Here is a 24,911-nt window from a genome sequence, read left to right on the forward strand (position 1 = left end):
GGGACAGATCGAAGTGAATGTTCTAAATGCTGAGCACTATTGGATAAGACTGAAAAGTGTGTTGTAAATATCAGGTTATTATTTTTTAGCAGGTGACTAACAGATTCATCCATGCTTTGGAAAAGAGACCTCTGGTGTCAGTCTGAAGAATAAAGAAAGAGACCGGAGGCCAGTGGGGCCAGTTAGCAGTTACTGGTGAGCAGGAACAAGGGAGGCAGAAGAATTAAAGAAACAATCAGTATAGAGCAGGCAGATTTGCTGCTCATTGTTACGGAAAGGGAAGCCAGGAGGATCTGGGTTTAGTCTGACAGAGTAAGGAAAAACAAACGGTTAAGAATTTATTTTACGTGGCAAGAATGGAAGACTGAGGTAGGTCTTTAATCAGTTCCTGGTTAGCACTGTTGTTTTTTGTTTTTCCTTGTATTTTCCCTTTTTTTTTTTATTTATTTGAGACAAAGGCTCATTGTGTAGCTGTGATTGGTTTGGAATTCATTAGGTAGCCTAGGCTGGCCTTGAACTCACAGAGATCTGCCTACCTCTTAGTGTAGGGACTAAAGATGTTTGTCACCAGGTCCAGTCTTAATTTATTTATTTTTGAGACAGGGTCTAACTATGTAGCCTTGGCTTTCTCTTTGTATGCTTGTGTGTATGCAAAGCATAATGAAGTGTGGAGGTCAGAGCAACAAACCTAATCTCTCCTTTCATCATTGAGTCTCAGGACTTGAACATCAGACTTGGCAGCAAGCGCCTTTATCCACAGAGCCATCTCACCAGCCTATTTCATTACTTAAAAAAAAAATTCTAACACAGGACCTCGCACAGCCTAGTCTGGCCTTGAACTGGTTAAATAGCCAAGGATGACCTTGAATTTTTAACCCTCCTACCTCTGTTACTCTAGTGTTGAGATTAAGAGGTGTGCATTACTAAAACCGGATTATGAGATACCGGGGATTCGAACGCGGAGCTTCGTGCAGGAGCCCCACCCCGCTTAGCCCCAGGCCTCACTCTCTCTCACGTCGGCCCCCTGTAAACGCGAGGCGGGTGGGGGAAGGGCGCCTGCGCGCTGGCGGCGTCGCGCACGCGCGGCGCGGGGCGGGCCACAGCTGTCAGTCTCGGCGCGGGCCACCGCCCTCCAATGCGTGCTGCGTTCCGGCTCCTCCCTCTCCCGCCTCCTGGTCCCCGCCATGGTGCTGGAGTCGGTGGTCGCAGACTTGCTGAACCGCTTCCTAGGGGACTACGTGGAGAACCTGAACAAGTCCCAGCTAAAGCTGGGGATCTGGGGCGGTAAGCGCTACGCCAAGGCCGGCCGGCGTGGGAGCGGGGGCTGCGCGTGGTGGAGCCTGGGAACCCCAGGGACCCCCGCTGGGCATGCTCCTCTCGTCGACTTCCCAGCGCAGGGGCATCGCGCTGCTCAGCGGTCGTCTAACCTCTCAGTATAAAAACAAGGAAAAAAATTATTTACCTCAGCTGCGGACGTCAGAGCGCGGCTCATGCTCCCCACAGTGTTAGCCCATCTCCCCTTGCATCTCATGTCCCCAGGACCAGGTTTCCTTCTCTTTTGGGTCCCCGACCCGAGGAGAAGGGATGGGTTAGGATGACATTGAGAAGAAAGGCGTGCCTGTCTCCCAGGACTCTGAACTCAGGGATTCCTACCTTGGGCCACTTCCTCGTTGGTCACAGGGCCCTGCAGTTTTTTGTTTTGAAATAGATATTCAAGCCACCGGCCGGAGGCGTCATTAGTTAGGGTTGTCTGCTTGGGTGCAAGCGCGGGAAGACCTGCCAAGGTTTTAATCCTGGAGATTAGGGGTAGAAAAGTCTTGTGATTGTAGTCATGTCTGTGTTCTTCAATAAGCTTGCCTTTGGGAGTGTAACTCAGTGGTACTGCGCCTGCCTCAAGCCTCCTCAGCACCACAGAATTCCAGCACAGATTGGGGGTTTGGGGAAATGGAGAGGACTTTCATTTGTTTACTAATTTACTGTAATATTTGGGAATCTTGTCAGCTTAGGGAGAAAAATTAAATAACACCAGCCTACTTAAATGGATGGAACTGCGTTTAATTGTCAGCGGTTTAAGTACGGACTTGCTCTTTCTGGTTGGCATTCGCCAGTGGGGAAGTTAGCCGTTCTACCGGTATTTGAAATGTGTGTTACATGCTCCGAGTATAAAATACACTGGGGTTTGTAGATGAGCATTACTTCTAATGGAGTATAAAACAGTGTCTCAGTTATGTTGACCACCTGTTAAAATGGTATCCGAGTAGATGGGTTAAGAACATTATTAAAATTCAAGGCCATCATCGGGCTACGAAGTCAGTTTATGTTGAGGTTACAAGAAGCAGAATCATGACCCTAGAGTGGATAGGTTGTTCCCGTCTGCTCCGCTGGGCTTGTTTCTCACGTTACATTACTTTTCTACATTAGCGATTACAAAGGATTTTCCCATTATGTCTCTCACACACCCTGGCTCCTAAAACGAATGGTTACACGGAGGCGCCCTATTTTTATTGGACAGTGCTGCCACAGAGTTATGACTTGTCTCCTGAATTGCGGAGGAGCTTGTTTTATTTCTCATTTTTGGGTGGTTTTCCTATAAATACATATTTTGGATACTCATCCCTGCCACTTACCGCAAAAGGGAAAGTTGTTAGAAGAAGGTGAATGTCTAGAGCCTGCTGTAGGAAGAGAGAGGTCTGGTGTTCTTCAGAATTCTTGCAGTGATGTCATTTATTAAAGAGCAACATTTGAAATGGGAAAAAAAGGGCTTCAGATCAATGTGAACGCTGATAGAGAAAGCCCATAGTTCTAGACCTGCATTTACTGTATGGACCTTGGCTTCTTCATTTCAGCGTTGACAGAGAACGTGTTTGTACAGTCGGGAGAGTTTGAGTCATTCCTGATAAGATGATATTCCCGTGGTAGCACTACTCAGGAGTTAGCAGTTGCCTGTCCCGTGTTTAGGTCTTTTAAAAACAAAATAAAATGCGTGGGTGCGGTTGCAGATTCCTTCACTATCAACTCTTACTCACTTCCAGCACTAGAAGCTGGACACGCTAGCATCTGAGGGCTCTTCCGGTGTCGGTCCAGTGTAGGTCCATCTACAAACAGTCTGGACAGTGAACACAGTCTGGAGGTCCCGAGCTCTCTCACAACCGAGTTTCAGGGTTACAGTGCTGTGGCACCCCCGGCCTCACTGTCTTGTAGTGAGATCTAGCAATGGAGATTTTCCTTTATCCTGTTTTCTGCCACAGTTTATTTTGTGGTGCTGGGAATCCAGCTCCAGGCCTCGACGCTGCCCAGTGACACTGTGGGGCGAGCTCCTGTCCTCAGCTTCGTTTCATTTTCTCTTTTAGGATAATATAGTCTGTCAGTAGTCTGCATTCTAGTCTGCATTCACTGTCCACTGCACCCGAGAGGATACATGGATTTCTGTCAGCAGCTGTCCCAGGACAGTCAGCCACTGAGTTTGTCTGCTCCCCGCTCAGCTCCCACACAGCTTCACTAATGGCTTCTGGAAGTCATGTGCTTTGTAGTTGTTGCTCAACATGTTGTCTTTTAATCCTGATTCGCCTTAAGAAAGAAATGAGAAGAGCTGTCTGACTTGGCTGTTACTCTGACAGCACTGCTGGAGAGACTGATATTAATCTTTGTTGGGGAGCTTAGTATCGAATGGGAATGTTAATGAAATTGTTGATATGATATCCATGATGCTGACAAAACTTTTCAAGAAGGTTTGAAAATTATATATAGTTCTATTTGAGAACTCTATGTGTGGTAGCAGATAAAATTTCTGTGTCACTGATTTTTTTCCTTCAAGTTTTGCATGTTCAAGACTTTGGAACAGGAGGGGTCTTCCTGTAAAGTTTCACATATTTAGATGTTCTACTATTTGGAGAATAAGTTAGCAAATCTTAACTGACTTATTAGACTAGCACAAAGCAGTAGTTCGGTGTTAGGATGGGAGGGGTGTAATGGGGGGCTGTTTGGCAGTGCCTGAACTGCTTTTGGTTCAGGAGGTTGCTGCAGGCATGTATTAGGCAGATCCTAGGGATACTGCTGGCGGTGTGAGAGATGGGAAGTGTGTAACAAAGGGTTGTTCAGCCCTGTGTAGTAGTTGAGGAACTGGTATAAGATGAAAATGGAGATTGTCTCCTGCATGTAATGAGACCTATTGAGTGGGCAGATTTTAATTAAGGAGTAAAAGAGGATCTAGAGAAAGTACGTTAACCTTAAGAAATTTCTAACAAGAGGAACAGGTACCATAAATGACTGCCATGTAAAAATGCACGATCTTTGCTTGGATGTGCCCAAGGAGTTCTGAGAATCAAAATATGGTGGTGCCATAATTTGAAAACCATTGTGCTGGGCCTATGAGACGTTCACACAGTGTAAGCCACAATAAAGAAGAAAATTGCAGCATAAAAAATGGCAGAGTTATTAGAAAGTCTAGAATCAGGTTATATACTCTGGGCATTGCTTTTAAATTGAAGAAGCAAAGCCAGCCAGCTCAGTGGGAAGTGTGCTTGCTGCCAAGCCCGAGTACCAGAGTTCAATCCCTAGGATGCACATGGTAGAAGGAGAGAACCCATGCCTACATGTTCTCCTCTGACCTCCACAATGGCATGTGCCCCAATATAGAAATAAATGTAACGATTTTTAACTGAAGAAACAAAACCAATAATTATAATAATGAACTTTCAGGGGGCCCAACGGTTCTCAACTTTGTGGCTGTCTTTTGGAATTTATTCTTCAAAGATTACTGCCAAACAGTTTTTAAATATTTTTGAAAGTGGTTTATGCAAAATACCTTTCAATAACTTGCTGCTGTAGAAACAGGCCTCAGTTATTCACTAGCTATAGGATTCAGGAGAAGAACATTTTAACTCTCTAAGCGTCAGTTTCCTAGTCTGTAAAGAGAACACACCACTCGGAGTCTGTGGTGGAAGTCTAAGGAAAGTCTTTTGTAACTGTTAGTGATGGGTGCTAATGGTGGGTGGGACAGCCTGCTGTTGCATTTTCTGAAACATGTTTCCTTTAACATAATACGTCTGCTAACATCATACATGCATGTTAGTATCTTTTATTTCCCCCCTTCTTAAAAAGCAAGAGAACTTTTTGCATTGGATTGATACTTGCCAGGGCTCGCGTTTTCGGTAGCAGTACATAGGGCAGCCTTCAAAGGCTCAGAGCGCCTGGTGGGCAGGTGCTGCCAGATGGGAATGTTTATCTGGGCTTTTGATCCCCACAAACTGGTACCAACAGATGAATTACACAGCCCTTAGCTGTTTGAGAGGTATCCAGGATTTAATTGCTTTAAGAGTAACATGTTTCTAAAATGGTGTGTCGAAATGTCAGATCTTTTGCAATTTAAGTCCTGTTCTTGCTATGTAGGATCTGCCAATTTGATTTTTCCAAGCTGTTTACTGTGGAGGACCAGGAAGAGCCTCCATTTCAGATTCTGTGGCTCTCACTTCCTTTAAATCAATGGACCACCCCAGACATGGGTGTAGGATGCCAGGGGTGGCTGTGGTGCCCAGGAACAGGAACCAGGGTGTAGTGCACTCAAAGTTTATAACCCTGTAAGCCAGGCTCGGGGGAGCGGTTTCAGGTCCTGTCCTTTACCCTGGAGCCTTTCTTTCCCTGCCAGCCCACGGTTATGGTTGGGGTTTTTATTCTCAATACTGGGAACTAGAATTCTTGTAGATGCTGAACTTTGTTTTTCAGAATTTGGGATATTTGTGAGTGTATAACATTATTTCTTGGTGACACCCAAGTTAGCATAAATTCCATTTCATTCCATATACATACCGTGCAGTAGCCTCCAGTTATTTCCAGCATGCCGTGCTTGGCAGTAGTGTGCCATGCAAGATTGGGTGTGGTAGTTTTCTATCTGTGGTAGCAAGTCAGCGCCCAAAGGTTTGGATTTCGGAGCCTTTTAGACTTTAGGTTTGTGATGCTTAGCTTGTCTCACTGGCAGAAAGGGAGAGAGAGTGAGTGCTGGGGCACACACCAAGGATGAGGGAACTGGACGGGAAGTTCACCTTCACCGGGACTTTTTGGCAGGTCACGAATGGAAAGGAAGCCATTTGTTTCTTCTCTACAATAACGAGGCGATGTTTTTGGCTGTAAGCACCTGTGGGTTGAGCAAGGTTGGAGCAGCCCAAGTCGCCCATAGGTAAATGCTGCTGCGCTGTCTGCAGCCAGTGTGAAGCACGCTGGCCCAGTGCATAGCTCTGCCTTTCCTTCTTCCTGGTGGTGAAGGACCAGTCCCGGAAGACACAGGTAAAGAATCCACATCTACTGCAGGACGGCCCAACAGGTAGCTACAGGGCAGTGGAAAATGATGGAAAAACCGGGTGTTTGATTTATTTTTACTTTCTTTAGCCTCATTATATAAAACACTATACTGTCTAAGTACTTCTGAAACCCATTGGAGGAGTGGTTTTTTTTCTTTAAAGAATTTTACTTTATTTTGTGTTTTACTTGCATGTACATGTGTGCACCATGTTCTTGCAGTGCCCATGGAAGCTAGAAGTGGGTGTCTGACTTTCTGAAACTGGAGTTAGGAATGGATGTGAGCCACCATGTGGGTCCTGGGAACTGAACTTGGGTCCCCAACCACTGAGACATCATGTCCCTAGCCCCAGAGGAAGGTTTTTTTCCCCTTTGCTTGAAAAGCTAATTGGGAACACCTTTCCGTGTATTTAAATAGCATTGTCATTAGTTTAAATCCACTCCTTTTCTAAAAATAGAGCGAAAGTTGGTGCTTTGAAACCATTGCTAGGAAGCTGTGCTGAGTGCCTTGGGTCTCAGGCTCCGTGTGGTGTTTGAAAGGAGAAAGTCTTGGTGATGTCACAGCTTTCTGTTTTTCTCTGCCAAGACTTCTTGTTTCACCAGGAGACTGGAAAGGAAGAGTCAGTTACTTCCTTTCTCCTGCACAGCAATCCTCCAGCTGAAACAGTCTGGGTTGGCTCAGTTTGGAGTCAGATAGTTCGATTCATTTGGAACGAATTGGTTCAATATTTTCTTCGGTGTCTGTGAAAACATGAGTCATTAAAATAAATTGATTCATGTTTTTGCAGACTACTTAGTGGTTGAGCACATTTCCTTGGGAGATGAGTGTCAGTAAACTTTTGATACAGCGCTGTAGATACATCAATCTCCAAGAGCCTCGTAGCACTCACTATATAGGTGTTTGCCGTTGTTTCAGGCCATGTGGCTAGATTGGGGCTGGTGTTTTTATTTCTTGTCATTTTTGTTGTTGTTGTCTCATAGTTTGAACGACTCTTCATGTTTTATATTAAGAACTGACCAGGGAGTCAGGAGACACAGGCTCTATTCTTAGTACAGTGGAACAGTTGCTTTTATAGACTTGGAGAAACCACCCTGCTTAAACACTGGCTTCTTTATGTGCTAGTGTGAAGAGGGGAGGGAGTAAGATCTGCACATCCTGGAGTGGTTCTGGGGTGTAGCTTAGGAACCCTTTTGGAGGTAAGGTCTAGCATGGCCATCTGCAGCGCCATCTCCTGTGTCCCTGAGGAACTGCTTATGCAACCCTGACTCCACTCTTCACTTCTCTTTTGGATTTTTAATATAACCTTTAAAATGAAGAGACCCAGAGTGGCACCAACAGGCCTCTCAGTGCAGAGTCTGGTAATTGCTTGGTTAATGCAAAAAGATTGAACCCTCTGCCTTTCTACTCTGCTATCCGGAAGAGAGCACGGTGTGCTGAAACCTGGCATTGAGTATCAAAAGAATGAGTGTTAGCTCTTCCATGTGCAGGTTGTCATGGTATCCGTAGAACTCTCATTTACCCTCAAGAAACCTTCTATTTCTCTTCCTTGATATGCACCACCTGCCTCTTGTCCAGGAGGCTGTGAGGATGCGGTAATGTAACAATCTAAATATAGATTTTGAAGCATCACTTGATGGCCTCATTGTAGTTGCTTCTGTCCTGTAGTTATGTGCATTCTAAGGTGATTAAGCCACAGTTAATTCAGTACCAGTGACGAGGGACACCGGTAAGGAGTTCATAATTGTTTTGGGGACTTTTGTAAACTTAAGTGTTAAGTACTGTAAGGCATCCACAGCCCAACCCTCTGAAAAAAGGAGAGATGGTTTTTGGTTGAAAGTGTTTGATACCAACACTATTTTTCTTTCTATTTGTTTCTTGAGACAGTCTTATGTAGCTCAGGCCAGTCTCAAACATCCTATGAGGCCAAGGATCATCTAGGACTTTTGGTGCCCCTGCCTTTGTTCAGTATCTGGTGTTACCACACAAGATCTGCGTGTGCTGCTTGAGATAGAACCAGAACTGGGTGCATGCTAGGCAAGCACTCTGCTTGTTAATCGAGCTACATCCCCAGCCCTTTATGTTTCATAGTCATGTAGTCCAGCTCTCCTTGAGCTCACAGTGTGGCTCAGGCTAGCTTTGGTGTCCTGATCGTCTTGCCTCTGCCTCTTGAATGCTGGGAGAACAGGCATGTGTCACCAGGCCCAGAGCAATGCTGTGTTTCCCATGTTTACTTTATAGATGACTACATGTATGAAAGCTATCCTTGGACTTAGAACTTAGGCAAGCATATTTCATGTTAGAGTTCCATTTGATTAAAAAAAAACAAATTGAGGGTTTGCGTGTATGTATGTGCATTGTGTGTGTGCCTAATACCTGCAGAGCCCAGGAGGCCAGAAGAGGGCATTGGGTCCCTCTAGGGTTGGAATTATAGGTGACTGAGCTGCCCAGTGTAAGTGCTGGATACTAAACCTGGGTCCTCTGAAAGACCAACAAGTACTGTTAACCACTCAGCCATCTTTCTAGCCCCTCTGTTTTTTTTTTTTTATTCATTACATTAACTTGGTCATTTCTTTTAATTTAATATCTGTCTCTTTTTAAAAGATGGTGTTACTTACTGATTTAATGGACTTGCTTTCATTTTTATCTTTAATTCATTAGGGAAGATTATTTTGCACATTCTGATTTGGTTTACCATGTTAAATTGCCCTTCAGCCTTGGCTCTGAAGCTTCCTGTGTAACTCTTGGCAGTGTGAACTCATCCAAAATGCCTGGAGTCTTTTAGTGAGCACCAAGTGGAGTTTCCTTCAAAGCTGGACTCCTGCACTCCACTCCTTACCCAGATCCTTCAGTCCATACCATAGAGCTCCTAACCTGTTTCTCTCCTGGGTGTCTGTGGACTTGAGGTTAAGTGCCACTTGGCAGTGTGCTTGGCGTTCGTGTTTTCCTTGTGGGCAGAGTGTAGCCTGTCTACCCCCATTGTTCACCCTCCTGACTGCATTTCTTTTCTTTATTTTTAAGATAAGACACTGTTATTTGTCTTTGCTTTTTTTTTTTCCTAGAAATTTTCTGTGGCTTCTGAGTGATCTTATCTCTAGTGATCTAGCTGAACAGGGAAGTCACTTCAGTGTGTTGGAAATTACTGTTTCTGGAAGGAAAGTGACATCACATATATATATATTGCTGGTGCTCAGTTATTTAAGTGGGATGGAACGTGCACATGTACCTGCAGAACAGCGTGCACTGTGTTGGAGAGTTGACTGGGGCTTTTCCTAGCCAGGGAACTGGCTTTGGGCTGAGGGATGGATGTTCTTTCCCCCATTCACTAGGATGCTGCCGATCTGCAGACTGCTCATTTTCCTCCCTCTCTTACTACTGGACTAGTGGCTCCTCCTTTAGTGCAAATAGCTACTGAATGATACTGTTTGTATCTTGTATCCAGGAAGTATGAGCAAACCTAGCTAATTCTTTGTTAGTTTTATGTGTCTGAAAGTAAAGTAGATGTAAAGTGTGAGAAAAATTAATATACAAATGTTGAGACAAATTGAACTTAGAGTTTACTTTTGTTTTATTTTTTGTTTCCTCATTTCCCCTATTTTATGTCATGATTTTACTTAAAAGTAACCTGGTAATCATAAAAATTGGAAACTACAGAAAACAGTTAATAAAAAGCTATCCTTTGTGTAACTGGAGGTTTCTCTCCTGCCTTCCAGTTTCCAAATAACCACTCTGAGGCTTAAAATTATTTACATACTGTTTAGCATTAGCTCAAGCTTATTGTTAACTAGCTTTTGTAATTTAGCTTAACCCATTTTATTATTCTCCATTTGACTGCGAGGCTTGTGGCTTGTTACCTCACATCTCGCTTCTCTGGCTACTGTTGGCATCTCTCAGACTCTACCTTCTTGTTCTCTTTATCTTTGCTTGAATTTCCTGCCTGTCTCTATTCTGCCCTGCCATAGGCCATAGCAGCTTTTTTTTAATTAACTAATGGTAATAAAACATATTCACAGCATACAGAAGGGTATCCCACTTTTCTGTTTAATTAAAAAGGAAGGTTTTTAACTTTAACATTGTAAAATTACATATAATAAAACAGTTTTCAAGCAAAGATTATAGTTATAGTATTTAGTCTATTTGTATTTAGCAAAATTAAAATACTCTATCTTTGTGAGCTTAAGGTTTTATAACTTTTATCATAACTACAGAAAACTATAGCTATCTAGTCTTCAACTTCATCAAAGATCCCAGAAGGATATAATATTACCTAAGTAAACAGGAAGTGCATTGTAAGGAACTTCCAAAACTCTAGAAATTACAGAGACATCTGGCTGCCTGGATAGTCACTCATAGTTTTTCTCTAATGTTAGTGCATCCATCTTCAGCCTATAGGCCCATAGTATTTGGCAGACTTTTCATTGAAGCAGGAAATTTGAAAGACTGTCCCACCTATCATTTTCCTCTGTGTCCTTCAGAGTGTCTGGCAGTGGCAGTTTCTTCTGTGAAGCAGGAACCCTGAAGGACCCACCCCACCTTGTTTTGACAAAGTTTAGTGGTCATTTTCCTGTGGGTCCTGTATGTTCTGTTTATACAGCATACAGCCAAGCCATCCAGGCAAGAGCAGTTTTTTTTGTCCAAAAGGCTAGCTTTGCCACATTGAAAGCAAACTCCATAAGGAACTTCTTCAATGCCCATCATCCTCTTGAAATTATTGGTGCTACCAGGAGCAGACGTATCTCGCTGTTGAGAAAAGTCTAAGTTCTTAAAATATTTTAAATGCCATATTCTGTAGGTCTTTGAAGTGTTTGAAGATTACCTATTCATCTGAAATATATCTCATATCTCATACATATATAGAAAACCTAACTAATATGATTGTAAGTTTGATTATTATAAATGACTATTAATTTGTATTTTTTGACTATACATTACATTTTTAAATGAGATGCATAAGCATAATACCTTAAACAAGAGTAGAAATATACATATAACAAAATTGACTTTAAATTTTTATTAATAAGCCAAAATCCATACCAGTATAAAGTATTTTGAGATTAACAGTTGTTTTTGGATTAAAGTAGATTGAATGATCTACCTATTTTTCATCATTTCTATATCATATTCCCTTTTTTCTTTAGAAAGAGATTGACTATAACCACTAATCATTTATAACCAGCCATCTTTAAATGAAAGCAAACATTTATAAATAATATTTTGGGCATTTGGGTGTAGTTTTGTTTATACTGCTACTTGCTGATTGGGGGTACTGGTAATATGGGGATCCTGAGAAAATTTAGATATATGGTTAAATCTTGGCTGTAGTAGTCTGTGAGGCCGCGTCATCTCAGCCAGTTGTCTTGAAGCTGCTCTGGATGTTGGATCACCTGGTCTATCGCTCCCATGGAGACCTCTCAGGGGTCTTGCTGGATCAAACCATATTAGCCTGGAAGGAATTCACAGCTTCTCATCTTCTGTGGAAACAAAAGTAGACCCTCTTTTCCAAAGCAACATAATCTTAGACCCAACTTTTGAAGTCTTTATGTTGGTTTAGCTTAGCAGCTTCCACAATCAAATGTCTCTCTGCAGTTAGCACCTACTTGGCCTCTCCTGCGGTCTGTAACTCATCTTCGAGGGGATTTGGCACCCTCTTAAGATCTCCATAGGCACTTCATGTGGTGCACAGGCAATCATGAAGGCAAAACACCTGGATACATTAATAAAAAAAGATTCCTTCAAGTGCTGAATATTCTTCTAGGGTTGCCCCATGATTTTTATGTTTGGCAGTGATGACATCTTTTCAATTCTGACTCCAAAATTAGTCTTTACTGTGATGGCCCCTGATTGACACTGAAATTGCCTTATTTTAGGTATATATGTATGTATCTGTGTGTGTATGTATGTATGATTTGAGGGAGAGGCTTACTCTGTAGTAGAGAGTGGCTTAGGGTTCACTGTCTAGTCCACACTGGCCTCAGACTAATAGCTGTCCTTCAGTCTTAGCCTCTCAAGTGCTGAGGTCACAGGCATATACCACCATACCTGGCTGTTCCTGGTTTTAGTTTCCTTCCAGCTGTACTATAGAGACTGCCTGACAGCAGAACTCACTGTTTCCTCTCTAAGTACAAGGCTGTAGTATTTCCTGCTCATTCCTGGGTGGGGGCGGCTTTCCTGCATCTCGGCCTTTCTTGTAACTTTCAACAATTGTTTTAGAAAAATTGAAATATTTTTTATACATGGGAAGCACATATCAGTCATGGAAGTGGCATTATGGTATCATGGCTTATGTTTGTTTAGTTTCTATTTGTTGGTGTTTTACATACACACACATATATAGTTTTAAAAAATTATATCAGTCTGGGTGGTGTGTAGCCTTTTATTAAATACCATTCTTCAAACATTTTCCCATGTCCTCCATTGTTTTGTTCCATAATGCAGATACGTCTAGCCTCTGCCTCCTGCTGGACCTTGAATCCTCACATTCTTTCATCTGTGTTCTTAACTCTGGCTTTGCATCCTTGGTGTTTGGTAGATGTGACATGTAATACTAATGACTGTATTAATGTTGTATTTCTTGTCTTTTCCTCTTACAGGTAATGTGGCTTTAGATAATCTGCAGATAAAAGAAAATGCTCTGGTAAGGGTTATTATTTTTAAATTACGTGTAATAACTCAGTTAGTTTGGCAGGCTCTTAGAAACATTTGGTTACTAGGCATCTGTACCAGGTACTAGATAAAGTGACTGAGCCACACCAAGCTGGGTTCCTTATTTAACTATTTGCCCTTGGAAACTGTGGATTAAAGATTTACAATTTTCCTCCAATGATCAAAATAATACTTTTAATTTTTTTTTGCAAAATGTAGTTCTTCCTGTGACTTAATTTGATTGTATAGTTTTTAGTCTTCTTTCCTTCCTTCCTTCCTTCCTTCCTTCCTTCCTTCCTTCCTTCCTTCCTTCCTTCCTTCCTTTCTCTCTCTTTCTCTTTCTTTTTTTTTTTTTGTTTTGCAAAATGGAGTTCATTTCATGACCTAATTTGATTGTTATAGCTTTGCTGTCTCCATTTGTCTTTTTTTAAAATATTTATTTATTATGGATACAATATTCTGTTTGCATATATGCCTGCAGGCTAGAAGAGGACACCAGATCTCATTACAGATGGTTGTGAGCCACCATGTGGTTGCTGGGAATCGAACTCAGGTCCTTTGGAAGAGGACGCAATGCTCTTAACCGCTGAGCCATCTCTCCAGCCCCTCCATTTGTCTTAAAGAAATATTTTTCTTCAAATTATCCTTATACATTGTCTAGGCAAATTAGGGCTTGGTGCTAACCAGTGATCTAGATGGTATGGAGTTACCGCAGTGATAGGCTAGCCTGGGAGTACTGAGGTAATTAATAGTGAGGTAAGACTGACACTTAGCTGTAGCGAGGAATTTGCATCATTTGTTGTTGAGCTAAAAGCAAAGCAGCATTCACCCTCTCCACCCAATGGGTTTACGTTTAACTTGTGCAAAACTGAAGTCTATGATGTCATTTAAGAATGTGTATTGACCGCATTTCAGATTTCCTGCATGTGTGCTTGCCTGGGTGCATGCATACATGCTTCCTTTTCTTTTTTGAGATAGGGTCTTGTGTAGCCACATATTCACTATGTAGATAAGACTCACCTTGAATTCCTGAGCTTCCTGCCTTCATTTTTCAAATGCCGAGATCACAAGCATGTGCTAGATGTTCTTATTTCTTAGTTTCAGTGTCTTATTATGCTTGAGCACTCGGTCAGTAGCAGACCACACCGTGGCTTCGGGGCCTGCCAAGATGAGAAAGAGAGCCTGGAACACTGGAAAAACTCAGAGTACTTAGCTGTCCTTTCCTGACTTTATGTGGCATTTTTAACGTTTTATTTAAAAATTTAGAACTTAATGATTCTGTTGATAGGGGTTAGAGTCAAGTTTATCTTTTCTCAATTTATGAAATTTGTAGGAAATAGCTATAAATACAACCATGGGCACAGTACTCATTAACATTCCCAGAAGACAGATTGAGCTGTCAGCTGATTTTTTTCTGGTTAAAATTAAAATAATAAGTTGCTTCATAATTCATAGACTTCATTAGTTAAAATTAGGCCCCCTTCATAATTTAACCCATTCAGTTTAGTTGATGGTTTTTCTTTATGGTTTTGTGGGTTGAACCTTATGTCTTTTGTGTGCCACGCAGGTGCTGTCACACTGTGCTGTGTCCCTAGCCTGAAGTTTTACTTGGAAATGGGAACTTTATTCATTGTTAAAATTATTCCAAGTGAATAAAAACGAGCACAAGACAGCACTTATGAAGTGACTTATGTTGAATATACCTTTATAGACCCCTGGAGAATAGAGTCACTGCTTTTTACAGTTCTTTTGTCAAAGGTATTGTGTTCAGTTCCTCTGCACCTAGGTGCTTGTGGAATTGTATGCTCATGAAAATGGATTCTTCGTTAGCTGTAGCCTGTAGTATTGTAGCTCAGTGTTCAGATATTCACAGCATTCCTATGTGTTAGGTACTAATTAGCAGAAAGTCTGTACTAACTGATTAAAGTCTAGTAATTCTGAAGATTTGTCATCTTTATTAATGAGAGTTATGGCTTAGCAACCAGGAGTCCAGATGAGGGTAAAGTTAGTATTGTTTGGCATATATAATTTATCTAAGAGAAATGATTGCTTGGTAGATAGTACGTTAGCCCCTTTCTTTCCAGGGGGGGTTTGTTTACTCATTTGCTAAATGTATTATCTGAGAAAATTATTCAGTGATTGTTTTTAGCTGACTTAAGTGCACAGACCCTGTTCTTTCTCACTTTTTGCATTTCAGGTAAACAGTGTCTATCTGTTTCATTTTTAAAAATAACCTGTTTATGCAATCACTTTCCTTAAGAATGCCCTTCTATTGATAATTTTGCTTCTCTGTGACTTCTTTATGTAAAACCACCATTTAAGGAAGCCATGAGTTACTCAACTGTATACCATTGATGTACAGAACTGATTTGGGGGTTGCTTAGAGAAGTCCTTTAATGTTTTTTTTCTTTCTTCTGAAGAGTGAATTGGATGTTCCTTTCAAAGTCAAGGCTGGCCAAATTGGTAAGTACTTCACCCTTCATTGAGTTACTTAGTCTGTTTAATATTTACTTTACCTGTGCTGTTAAACTCGACAATTCATCTTTGCTTTATCAAAAGTGTGGGAAGTTTTTGGTTTAATTATTTTCAGAAATAATTAATTTCAAATTCTAAACTAATGTATACCATATATAATACCTATGTACTTTTTAAAGGACAAAGAGATAGAATGTTACTTTCTAAAACAGAAGGGCATTTTGAAATGTGGTCATGACTTCCAGTCTTTGACTTTACTACACGAAACATCTGTTTTCAAAGCTGATAGCCCAATTTCCTGTTTATTTTCTTTATATATGTGAAAGTCATACAATTTAAAAACTCTGTTAAATAGACTTTAAATGAAGTTCATTTCCCTCCTTCCACTCATCGTCACTTGGTATTATGCAGCAATGTGTATGGAAGATGTGCTTTGGTAAGTACAAAGTCTCCTTCTTTGCAACTAAATTCTCATCTGTCATCCGTAACTCAGCAAATGTGTCTGCTGAAGAAAATTTTCAATAGGAAATTTAATCTACAGAGTTCTCTCAAATAGTCCATGTGACCTGATTTTAACTTAAGGAAACAAAATTGTCTATCTGAATCTATCAGTTATCATTCTACAATCTATTTACTATCTATTATCTATCTATCTATCTATCTATCTATCTATCTATCTATCTATCTATCTATCTATCTATCTATCTATCATCTATGTATGTATGTATATATATGTATGTATGTATCATCTATGTATGTATGTATGTATGTATGTATCTATCCTTAATTTATCTCTCTACATGGGTTACTGTTACTGTAAAATTTGACTTAACAACTCATTTGTCCACTCTTACCCTACTGCTAGATCCTATTATTTCTTTTCTTCAATCACTGTGCTGCCAAATTTTAGGAGTTTATCCTTTACTATTTTAGCATCCTTTCCACCTTTTGATTAAAATAGATTTTTTCTCACATAATATTATTTGATTACCATTTTCCTTTCACTAATCTTCTCAGTTCTTCCCCACCTCCCCTCTCATCTGTATCCAAAGTCTCTCATTAGAAAACAAACAGTCTTCTAAAGGATAATAGTATAATAAATATAATACAATATAGTAAAACTTAACACATTGGAACTGGACAAAGCAAACAGAAGGAAAAGAGCCTGAGAATGCACAAGCGTCAGGTGCCCACTCATGTGTGCTCAGGGATGCCATGAAAACACTGAACTGGAGTCCATACTGCATAGGTGGAGGACCTGGTACAGACCCTGGTGCAGGCCCTGTGCATCTTCCTCAGTCTCTGTGAGTTCATACGAGCTTTGATCATGTTGATTTAGAGGGTCTTGTTTTCCTGGTGTCTTCCATCTCCTCTGGCTCTTACACTCTTTTTGGCTTCATCTTCCTCAGGGTTCTTTGTGTCCTGACAGGAGGATTTAACAGAAACATCCCATTTAGGTCTCTTATTCTTTGCATAACGTCTGACTGTGAGTCTTTGTTTCTGTCTACTGCAGGAGGAGGCTTTTTTTGATGTTGGCTGAGCAAGGCACTGATCTATGAGTATACAGAATATCATTAGGAGTCATTTTCTTTCTTTCTTTCTTTCTTTCTTTCTTTCTTTCTTTCTTTCTTTCTTTCTTTCTTTCTTTCTTTCTCTTTTTAAAAGACAGGGTAGCTTTGGAGCCTGTCCTGGAACTTGCTCTGTAGACCAGACTGGCCTCAAACTTACAAAGATCCACCTGCCTCTGCCTCCAGAGTGCTGAGATTAAAGGCGTATGGCATCATCGCCCTATTGCTACATTTATTATTATTAATTTTTTAAAGTCAGTAGTATTTGGTTTTCCCTTAGGTCCCTGGGATATGTAGTCTCAGGTTCTTGTTCCTCCAAGTGGTGTTGGGTATGACTTCCATCTTGCGGAGTGTACCTTAAGTCAAATAAGACATTGATCGGTTACTCCCACAGACTGTGCTACCATTGCCTTAGTGTATCTTGTAGACAGGACAGCATTGTAGATTTTAGGGTTTGTGGGTGTGTTTATGTTTATGTTTCTCCTTTGCTAGTGTTCAGATATCTTCCTGTACCAACGATGCTAGAATGCAGGGTTGAAGACTGAGTTGTGTAGGTGTTGTCTTTAGCATGAGGTCTTGCCATCAGTTTGTGGAGAGCAACCTGTAGTCTTGGCAATAGCCTGGGTTGTTTGGGGATTCCTAAAGGGTCCCTTTAGCCAACAAAGAGACGGCCAGTTGGGGCTCTGTCTCCCCCATTATCTGACTATTTTATTTAGATCGCCTTCATATATGCATAAATTTTAGAAAGCTTCTACTGTATTAGGTTTCCATAATACCTATCCGATGACCCTTAATTTTATCCATCTCTCCCCATATTCCCTTCCTCATCTTCCTCTCCCCTCCCACTCCCCACTTGTTCCAGTCCTCTTCATCCATTCTTGACTATCTATTCTATTTTCCTTTCCTAATGAGATCTCTCTGTCCCTCTAGTTCCTTACTCTATACCTAACCTCTGTGGTTCTACAGATTGTAGCTTGGTTATCAATGACTTAATAGCTAATATCCTCATATAAGCAAATACATACCGCATTTGTCTTTCTGGGCCTGTGATACCTCACAATGAATTTTTTTTAGTTCCATCCAATTACCTGGGAATTTCATGATTTCATTTTTCAAATGGCTAGTGTGCCATTGTGTAAGTGTATCACATTTTATTTTTCCATTCTTCCGTTTAGGGCTGTTTCTAATTTCTGGCTTTTATGAATAGAGCAGCAGTGAATACAGTTGAGCAAGAATACGGTTGCGCAAGTATCCTTGTAGGATGCATTATCTTTTGACTTGTGCCCAAGAGTAGTATATCCTTATCTTGGTGTAGATTAATCCCCATCTTCCTCAGGAATCACCACACTAATTTCCATAGTGGTTGTACAAGTTTGCATTCCCACCAGCAATGGAGGAGTGTTTCCCTTACTCTGTATCCTCACCAGTATGAGTTGTCAATTGTTTTTATTGATCTTAGCCATTCTGATGGTGAAAATGAAAGTGCAAAATAGTTTTGATTTGTATTTCCCTGATGACTAAGGTTGCTGAACATTTCTTAAGTGGTTCACAACTATCTGAATTTTCTCTTTTGAGAATTCTGTTTAGATCTATACCCCATTTTTAAATTGAGTTATTTATTTTCTTGGTATCTTTTTTTTTTTTTTTGAGCTCTTTTGTATTTGTGTTTGAACTGCAGAGAAAGTTCAAGGTTAACCAAGGCAGATTAGACTCTGCCTCTAAACAAACAAAAAGTAGAACTTGTGGTTGGGAGACAGCTTAGTGGTACAACAGTTAGTTGCGTGGCACTTGTGGGGTTCCTAGGTTCAGCCTCCAATACCACATATGCTCAGAAATGAGATTGCCATATAACTAACTGAATGATTTAGGACCTCTCTGGGGGATGACTTGATAAATTAGGTGAATGGAGAGAAGGGTAAGGAACAGATAGTCCTTTCAGTTATGATAAAGGGCTGGTGCCTGTGGGTTTTTCTTTTTAATTTTATTTAAGTATCTTTTTCATTTATTCTACACACCGTTTTCCCCTCCTGTAGTAATATGAGCGGCGACGGGCTGCATCCCGCCACCCGGCTAGCTTTATACCCGAAATAATTACACGGAAACTGTATTCTTTTAATCACTGCCTGGCTCATTAGTTTTAGCCTCTTATTGGCTAGCTCTTACATATTGATCTAACCCATTTCTAATATTCTGTGTAGCACCACGAGCTGGCTTACCAGGAAAGATCTTAACCTGCGTCTGTCTGGAGTGGGAGAATCATGGCGACTCACTGACTCGGCTTCTTTCTCCCAGCATTCTGTTCTGTCTACTCCGCCTACCTAAGGGTTGGCCTATCAAAGGGACCTAGGCAGTTTCTATATTATTTAACCAATGACCTTCCTCCATCATTTCCCCTTTTTCTGTTTAAACAAAAAGGAAAGGAATTTACTTTAACATATCAAAATTACATATAACAAAACAGTTATCAAGCAAGAATTATAGTCATAATATTTATATCTATTTTATCTTTTATCATAACTAAGGAAAACTATAACTATAACTAACCATTCTTCAACTCCATCAAAGACTCCAGAAGGATATATTTCCTAAACAAACAAGAAATCCAAAACTCTAGAAATGACAGAGACATGTCGCTGCCTGGACAGTCATCCAAAGTTCCTCTGTACCGTTGGGGCATCCATCTTCGGCCTTCAGGCCCATAGTATCCAGCAGACATTTCCATGAAGCAGGAAATTTCAAAGACAATTCAGTCACTACCTGCTCTTTCTTGTAGAATGTCTCACAGACTCTTTCATGAATCAGGAACCCCGAAAGACCATCTCACCTTTAGGCAAGTTCAGCAGTCCTCTCTCTGCGGGTTCTCTGTGTCCAGTTTATGCATCAGTCCAGGCAAGAGCAGTTTCTTGCCCAAATGGCTATCAAACTCTATAAGGAGCCTCTTTAATGCCCATCGTCCTCTTGAAGTAGCTTGGTGCTGCCAGGAGCAGACGTGTGTCATGAAAAGTCCATTTAAATGCCATATTCTGCAGTCTTTGAAAGATATGAAGGATGCCTATCTAACTGAAATATATCTCTATATATCTAGAAAATCTAACTAACATGACTACAAGCTTTACTATTATTGATGATTATCCATTAACAACCTATATTTTCTAATTATACATTACATTTTTAAATGAACTACACAATCACAATACCTTAATCAAGAGTAGAAATACATATACATATAACAAAATTGACCTTAAAATCCATACCAATGCAAATTATTCATATCTGTATCATATCCCCCTTTAAATGTAAAAGAATATTTATAAACCATATTTGGGAACATGGGTGCAGTTTTTTCTCTCCAAACTGTTTTCTGCTGAATGGGGGCATCATTAATTAGGTCTTTCATGGTATAACCTGTGTGCCAGGGTCATCTCAGTTGGCAGTTGAGTGAAGTAATTTTTTGAGGGTGTTCACAGCAACCTTTCGGGAGGGCGTGGTTTATCATACCATATTGGGATAGAAACAATCCACAGGGTCACATCCTCTGTGAAAACAAAAGAAGAAACTCCTTTCCAAAGCATCATATCCTTAGACCCAAATTTTGAAGTCATAATACCCTTATGATATCCATTCTTGGCAGCCCATATAATGAAATGTCTCTCTGTAGTTTGCTCTTTTACAGTCAAAAAATTTAAAGAAAAAACAATGTACATAATCTAGACTCTCTGTGAATTTTCCATTTTTACGTGGCTTATTTTTCTTTATTTCTTTTAATCTATAACTATCTGTATTCTGTCTCTTTAAAGACTTTACCTTTTTTTTTAAGGCATTAACTTTCTTTTTCTTTTCTTTTCCAAGCCTACGTACACTCATCCAACATTGTGATCCATTTAGTGGTCTGAATCTGTCCTATTGTGAATCTGTAATTGTTTACTATCCAGGAGCATTTCTTAAAATGTTAAGCAGTTTTTAAAAACTTAAGTTGCACCATGTACAAGTAATACGGTACTGCCTGTTTATTGCCCAGTCTAAACCTTAACTGCGCTGTTATTACAGTAATTACGGTAGTTCCTGCCTGAGACCAGCATAGTTCAGTTTGGCGGAGCTGAGCCGCTCCTGCCTCAGAACCATTTGGTGCCCCTGAGCCACACACAGTTCCAGGCACACAGCAATCCACATTGCCATCAAGCAAGCTGTAGCATTTTACTCCAAATGCTCCATTCAAAGCTCTGTCTCCTGCAGAAGCCAGACAGAGATCACAATGGCAGCACAGCCCAGAAAGCCGGCATTTTAAAACAGTTTATTCCTGCTGCTGAGTCAGGACAATTTCTTTGCTGCACGCAACCCACAAACAGCAAAAAGCTGTCTTAAATTCTCTCTCTCTCCTTTTTAAGCCCTCTCAGGTTTTACGTGGAGTTCATTATCATGTTGGGTGCCGCTCTGTAGTGAGGAGCAGCGGGCCGTGTCCTGCCACCCAGCTCCCGCACGGCTAGCTTTACCGGAAATAACAACACACAAATGGTATTCTTTTAATCACTGCCCATTAGTTTTAACCTCTTATTGGCTAGCTCTTACATATTGATCTAACCCATTTCTAATATTCTGTGTAGCACCACGAGCTGGCTTACCAGGAAAGATCTTAACCTGCCTCTGTCTGGAGTGGGAGAATCATGGCGACTCACTGACTCAGCTACTTTCTCCCAGCATTCTGTTCTGTCTACTCCTCCTACCTAAGGGTTGGCCTATCAAATGGGCCTAGGCAGTTTCTTTATTAACCAATGACCTTCCTCCATCACCCTCCCTCCTCTCCTGTATCCCTTCCCTTTTCTCATATACTCTCCCTCCCTATCAGCTCTTCCTCCATCTCCATTCAGAAAGGGGCAGGCCTCCCATGGGCTTGCACAAAGCATGAGTGTCCGTATTTTTATCTTATACTCACTAAGAAGGCAGTTGCCTTGTTAGGAGGTCCTGAAGTTATGAGTAGGTATTGTACACTGTAAATATAGGTGGTACTCACTCTAAAACCCTAAGAATTAGAAGTGATCCAGAAGTGTGCTTCTGACCTGGAAGCCATAAATGAAACTCAGTGCTTTGCAAACTGAAGAGAAATGAAATAAAAACATTTGTTATTATTTTAAATTATAGGGATGTGATTCACATGAGTGCAAGTGCCCACAGAACCAAGGGTGCCCTTGGATTTAAAGGTGTTTGCCAGCCACCTGATGTGGGTGCTGGCAATTGAGCTTGGATCGTCTGAAAGATGTGTATGTCCTTAGATTAACCAATGAGCAATCTCTCTGGGCCCTGAGAAATATATATATATTTCAATATATATATTGAGACAGACTTTCTCTGTGTAACAGCCCTGGCTGCTGGCTGTCCTGGAACTTACTTTGTAGACCAGGCCGGCCTTAAACTCACTGAGATCCACCTGCCTCTGCCTCTGCCTCTCAAGTGCTGGGATTAAAGGTGTGTGCTCCCACTGCCTGGTAAGAAATGGAATTTTTGTTGCAGAAATAATTTGATACTTTATTTCTGGGCTACATTTCCACATAAAACTAATTCGGTTACTCAGCTATCCAGTTGACCAGAGTATTCTTCCTTGTAGAACATTATTTTATTTTCTTTCAGTTTGTTGCATTGTTTTTCAATTTGTTCGAATGTTGAGCACCTTTCTTTAAACATTGCCAGTGATTCTGGTCATATGACTTTACATCCTCACGTGAGTCAAACCAGATTCTTTTCTAATAAGTCTTGCTAGCAGTACTCACCTAATGCCATTACTTTTTATAATTATAGTGAAGGGGACTAGAGAGATGGTTCTGCAGTTGAGAGCACTGGCTGCTCGTGCAGAGGAACTGGATTCAATCCTCAGAACCCACATGACAGCTCACGTCTCCTAACTCCAGCTACGGGGATGCAACACCCTCTTCTGGCCTCCCCAGACATTGGGCATGCATGTGGTACACATACATACATGCTGTCTGAACAATCACTTGCATAAAATAATTAAATAAAAATTATATTGAAGGTAGATAATTGATACTTTATTTTTGGAACATGGAAGACATCAGGGGTAGGAAAGATTAGGACAGAATTGTAGTAATCATGACAGCCAGAACATTAGCTGTCTGTGGCCTTGGAAAGATGAGTTCTAGAGATATGGAAAAGATAGAGTTATGATAAGGTATTCCATTTTACCTGTTTTAGAATTCAGATCTCTTCTCTCTTCTGCCATGCACTCCTCAAACTACACCAAATAAGTTACTGAGATTAGAACCATAGTTCTGTGAAGAGTGATAGTTTTTATGGGCTCATTTCTGCCTATCATTAAGCTGACTTTGAACTTGCTGTGTGGTGAGGCTGGCTTTGAACTCCCAATCCTCCCGCTCTCATCTCCCAACTGCTCACAGGGATCACAGGTGTGCACCATCAAGCTCCACCTAATACCATTGTTTTAAAGAGAAAAGGTGTGTTCTGCTTTGTCAGAATGTATTTGTAAAGTAACAAATCTGAGTTGTATAGCATTAGCATCATAAAAGAAGACTATGCCAGATTGTGAAACAGCACACCTTGCCTCCAGATCTGGCCTCTTCCATTCATAGCTGTCTGACCTGCTGCCAACATTCATAAAAGAGAAAAGGGACTTCTCTGTTGTTTTGGTTCCTGCTTGCAGACACTGTTTACAGTGGCTGTGTTGATGGCCACAGGTAGTATTTACAGTGGCTGAATTGATGGCCAGACAGTACTTACGGTGGCTGTGTTGATTCAGTTGTTGGTGAGGCAGGAAGAGCGTGTGCAGTCTTCAGGTGTGTCCAGTGCAGAGCTCTGCCTCCAGCGTCCTCACTGAAGACCTTGCTGGACATAAATGATTAATTTCACCCCTCTGAGACTGAGCTGCCTTTTCCTATTCCAGATTGCTGTGATTATTGTTTGATTTATCAAATGAAGTACTTGTCATAAAGTTTGGAAAGTATAAAATATGCACTTTAAATACCATTCTCCCCTTTTTCCCCAAATGACAAACATACTAAATGCCTAAAGAGTTTTGTACTTTTCATGGGAAGTGAGAATCTATTTGTATCCTCTTTAGCAGTCAAATAAGGATTTATTACGGAAATTATGTTTCTTTAGATAAATTAACTTTGAAGATTCCTTGGAAAAACCTTTATGGAGAAGCAGTTGTTGCCACCCTAGAAGGATTATACCTGCTTGTGGTCCCTGGAGCAAGTATGTTGTTTTACATTGTAATCATTCTGTGTCATTGCAATGAAGTGAAATTGTTCCCCTGTGAAGTATTCTAATATAACGAGGAACTAGAACATATGTTAGAAACTGATTACACAGTATAATGAATAAGCATACAGTTGTGTATGTATACACGCATATTGCTACATTTGTATACCAAATGCTTTTCTGTTGTTGCTGAAGACAATAAACTGTCTATTTTATTTATTTATTTATTTATTTATTTATTTATTTATTTTTTATTTTATTTATTTATTTTTTCTTTTAGTTTTTTTTGAGACAGGGTTTCTCTGTAGCTTTGGAGCCTGTCCTGGAACTAGCTCTTGTAGACCAGGCTGGTCTCGAACTCACAGAGATCCGCCTGCCTCTGCCTCCCGAGTGCTGGGATTAAAGGTGTGCGCCACCACCGCCCGGCTGCTAAACTGTCTATTTTAATTTTATTCCCCATGATTACTTATTTTAAGTTGTGATGTACTTGACAGATGTACTGTTGAAGTAATTGTATGACTTGAAGAAATTTAAAATGTACCAATATATTAATTTACATATTTCAAAACTGGAAACTTTTTCCATATTTTGTTGCTTCCGATTTTAAACAGGTGTTCTTTCAAACGTGTAGCAAGTTTTTTCTTCCTTAGGAATCACAATATTTTAATAATAATTAGTATTTTAAAGCTTAATATATTTAATTATTAGTG

At 40.6% G+C, this 24,911-nt stretch overlaps 1 protein-coding gene across 4 annotated transcripts in view; it reads left to right on the forward strand.

Moving 5' to 3' along the window:
* The first annotated feature begins 1,177 nt into the window (after window positions 1-1,177).
* The window catches only part of Vps13c (vacuolar protein sorting 13 homolog C), a 163,562-nt gene continuing 139,828 nt past the window's right edge, over window positions 1,178-24,911 (forward strand). For all 4 annotated transcript variants that reach the window (XR_009057025.1, XM_057768280.1, XM_057768281.1 and 1 more), the window contains exons 1-4: window positions 1,178-1,284; window positions 12,880-12,923; window positions 15,352-15,394; window positions 24,100-24,195. Coding sequence is in view for 3 of the 4 variants with exons in the window: in XM_057768280.1 (XP_057624263.1) it covers window positions 1,185-1,284; window positions 12,880-12,923; window positions 15,352-15,394; window positions 24,100-24,195 (283 nt within the window). In the remaining variant the exon portion in view is untranslated. The remainder of the gene's footprint in view (window positions 1,285-12,879; window positions 12,924-15,351; window positions 15,395-24,099; window positions 24,196-24,911) is intronic.

The sequence above is a fragment of the Chionomys nivalis genome, chromosome 4, assembly GCF_950005125.1.
Source record: "Chionomys nivalis chromosome 4, mChiNiv1.1, whole genome shotgun sequence".
Taxonomy (NCBI): domain Eukaryota; kingdom Metazoa; phylum Chordata; class Mammalia; order Rodentia; family Cricetidae; genus Chionomys; species Chionomys nivalis.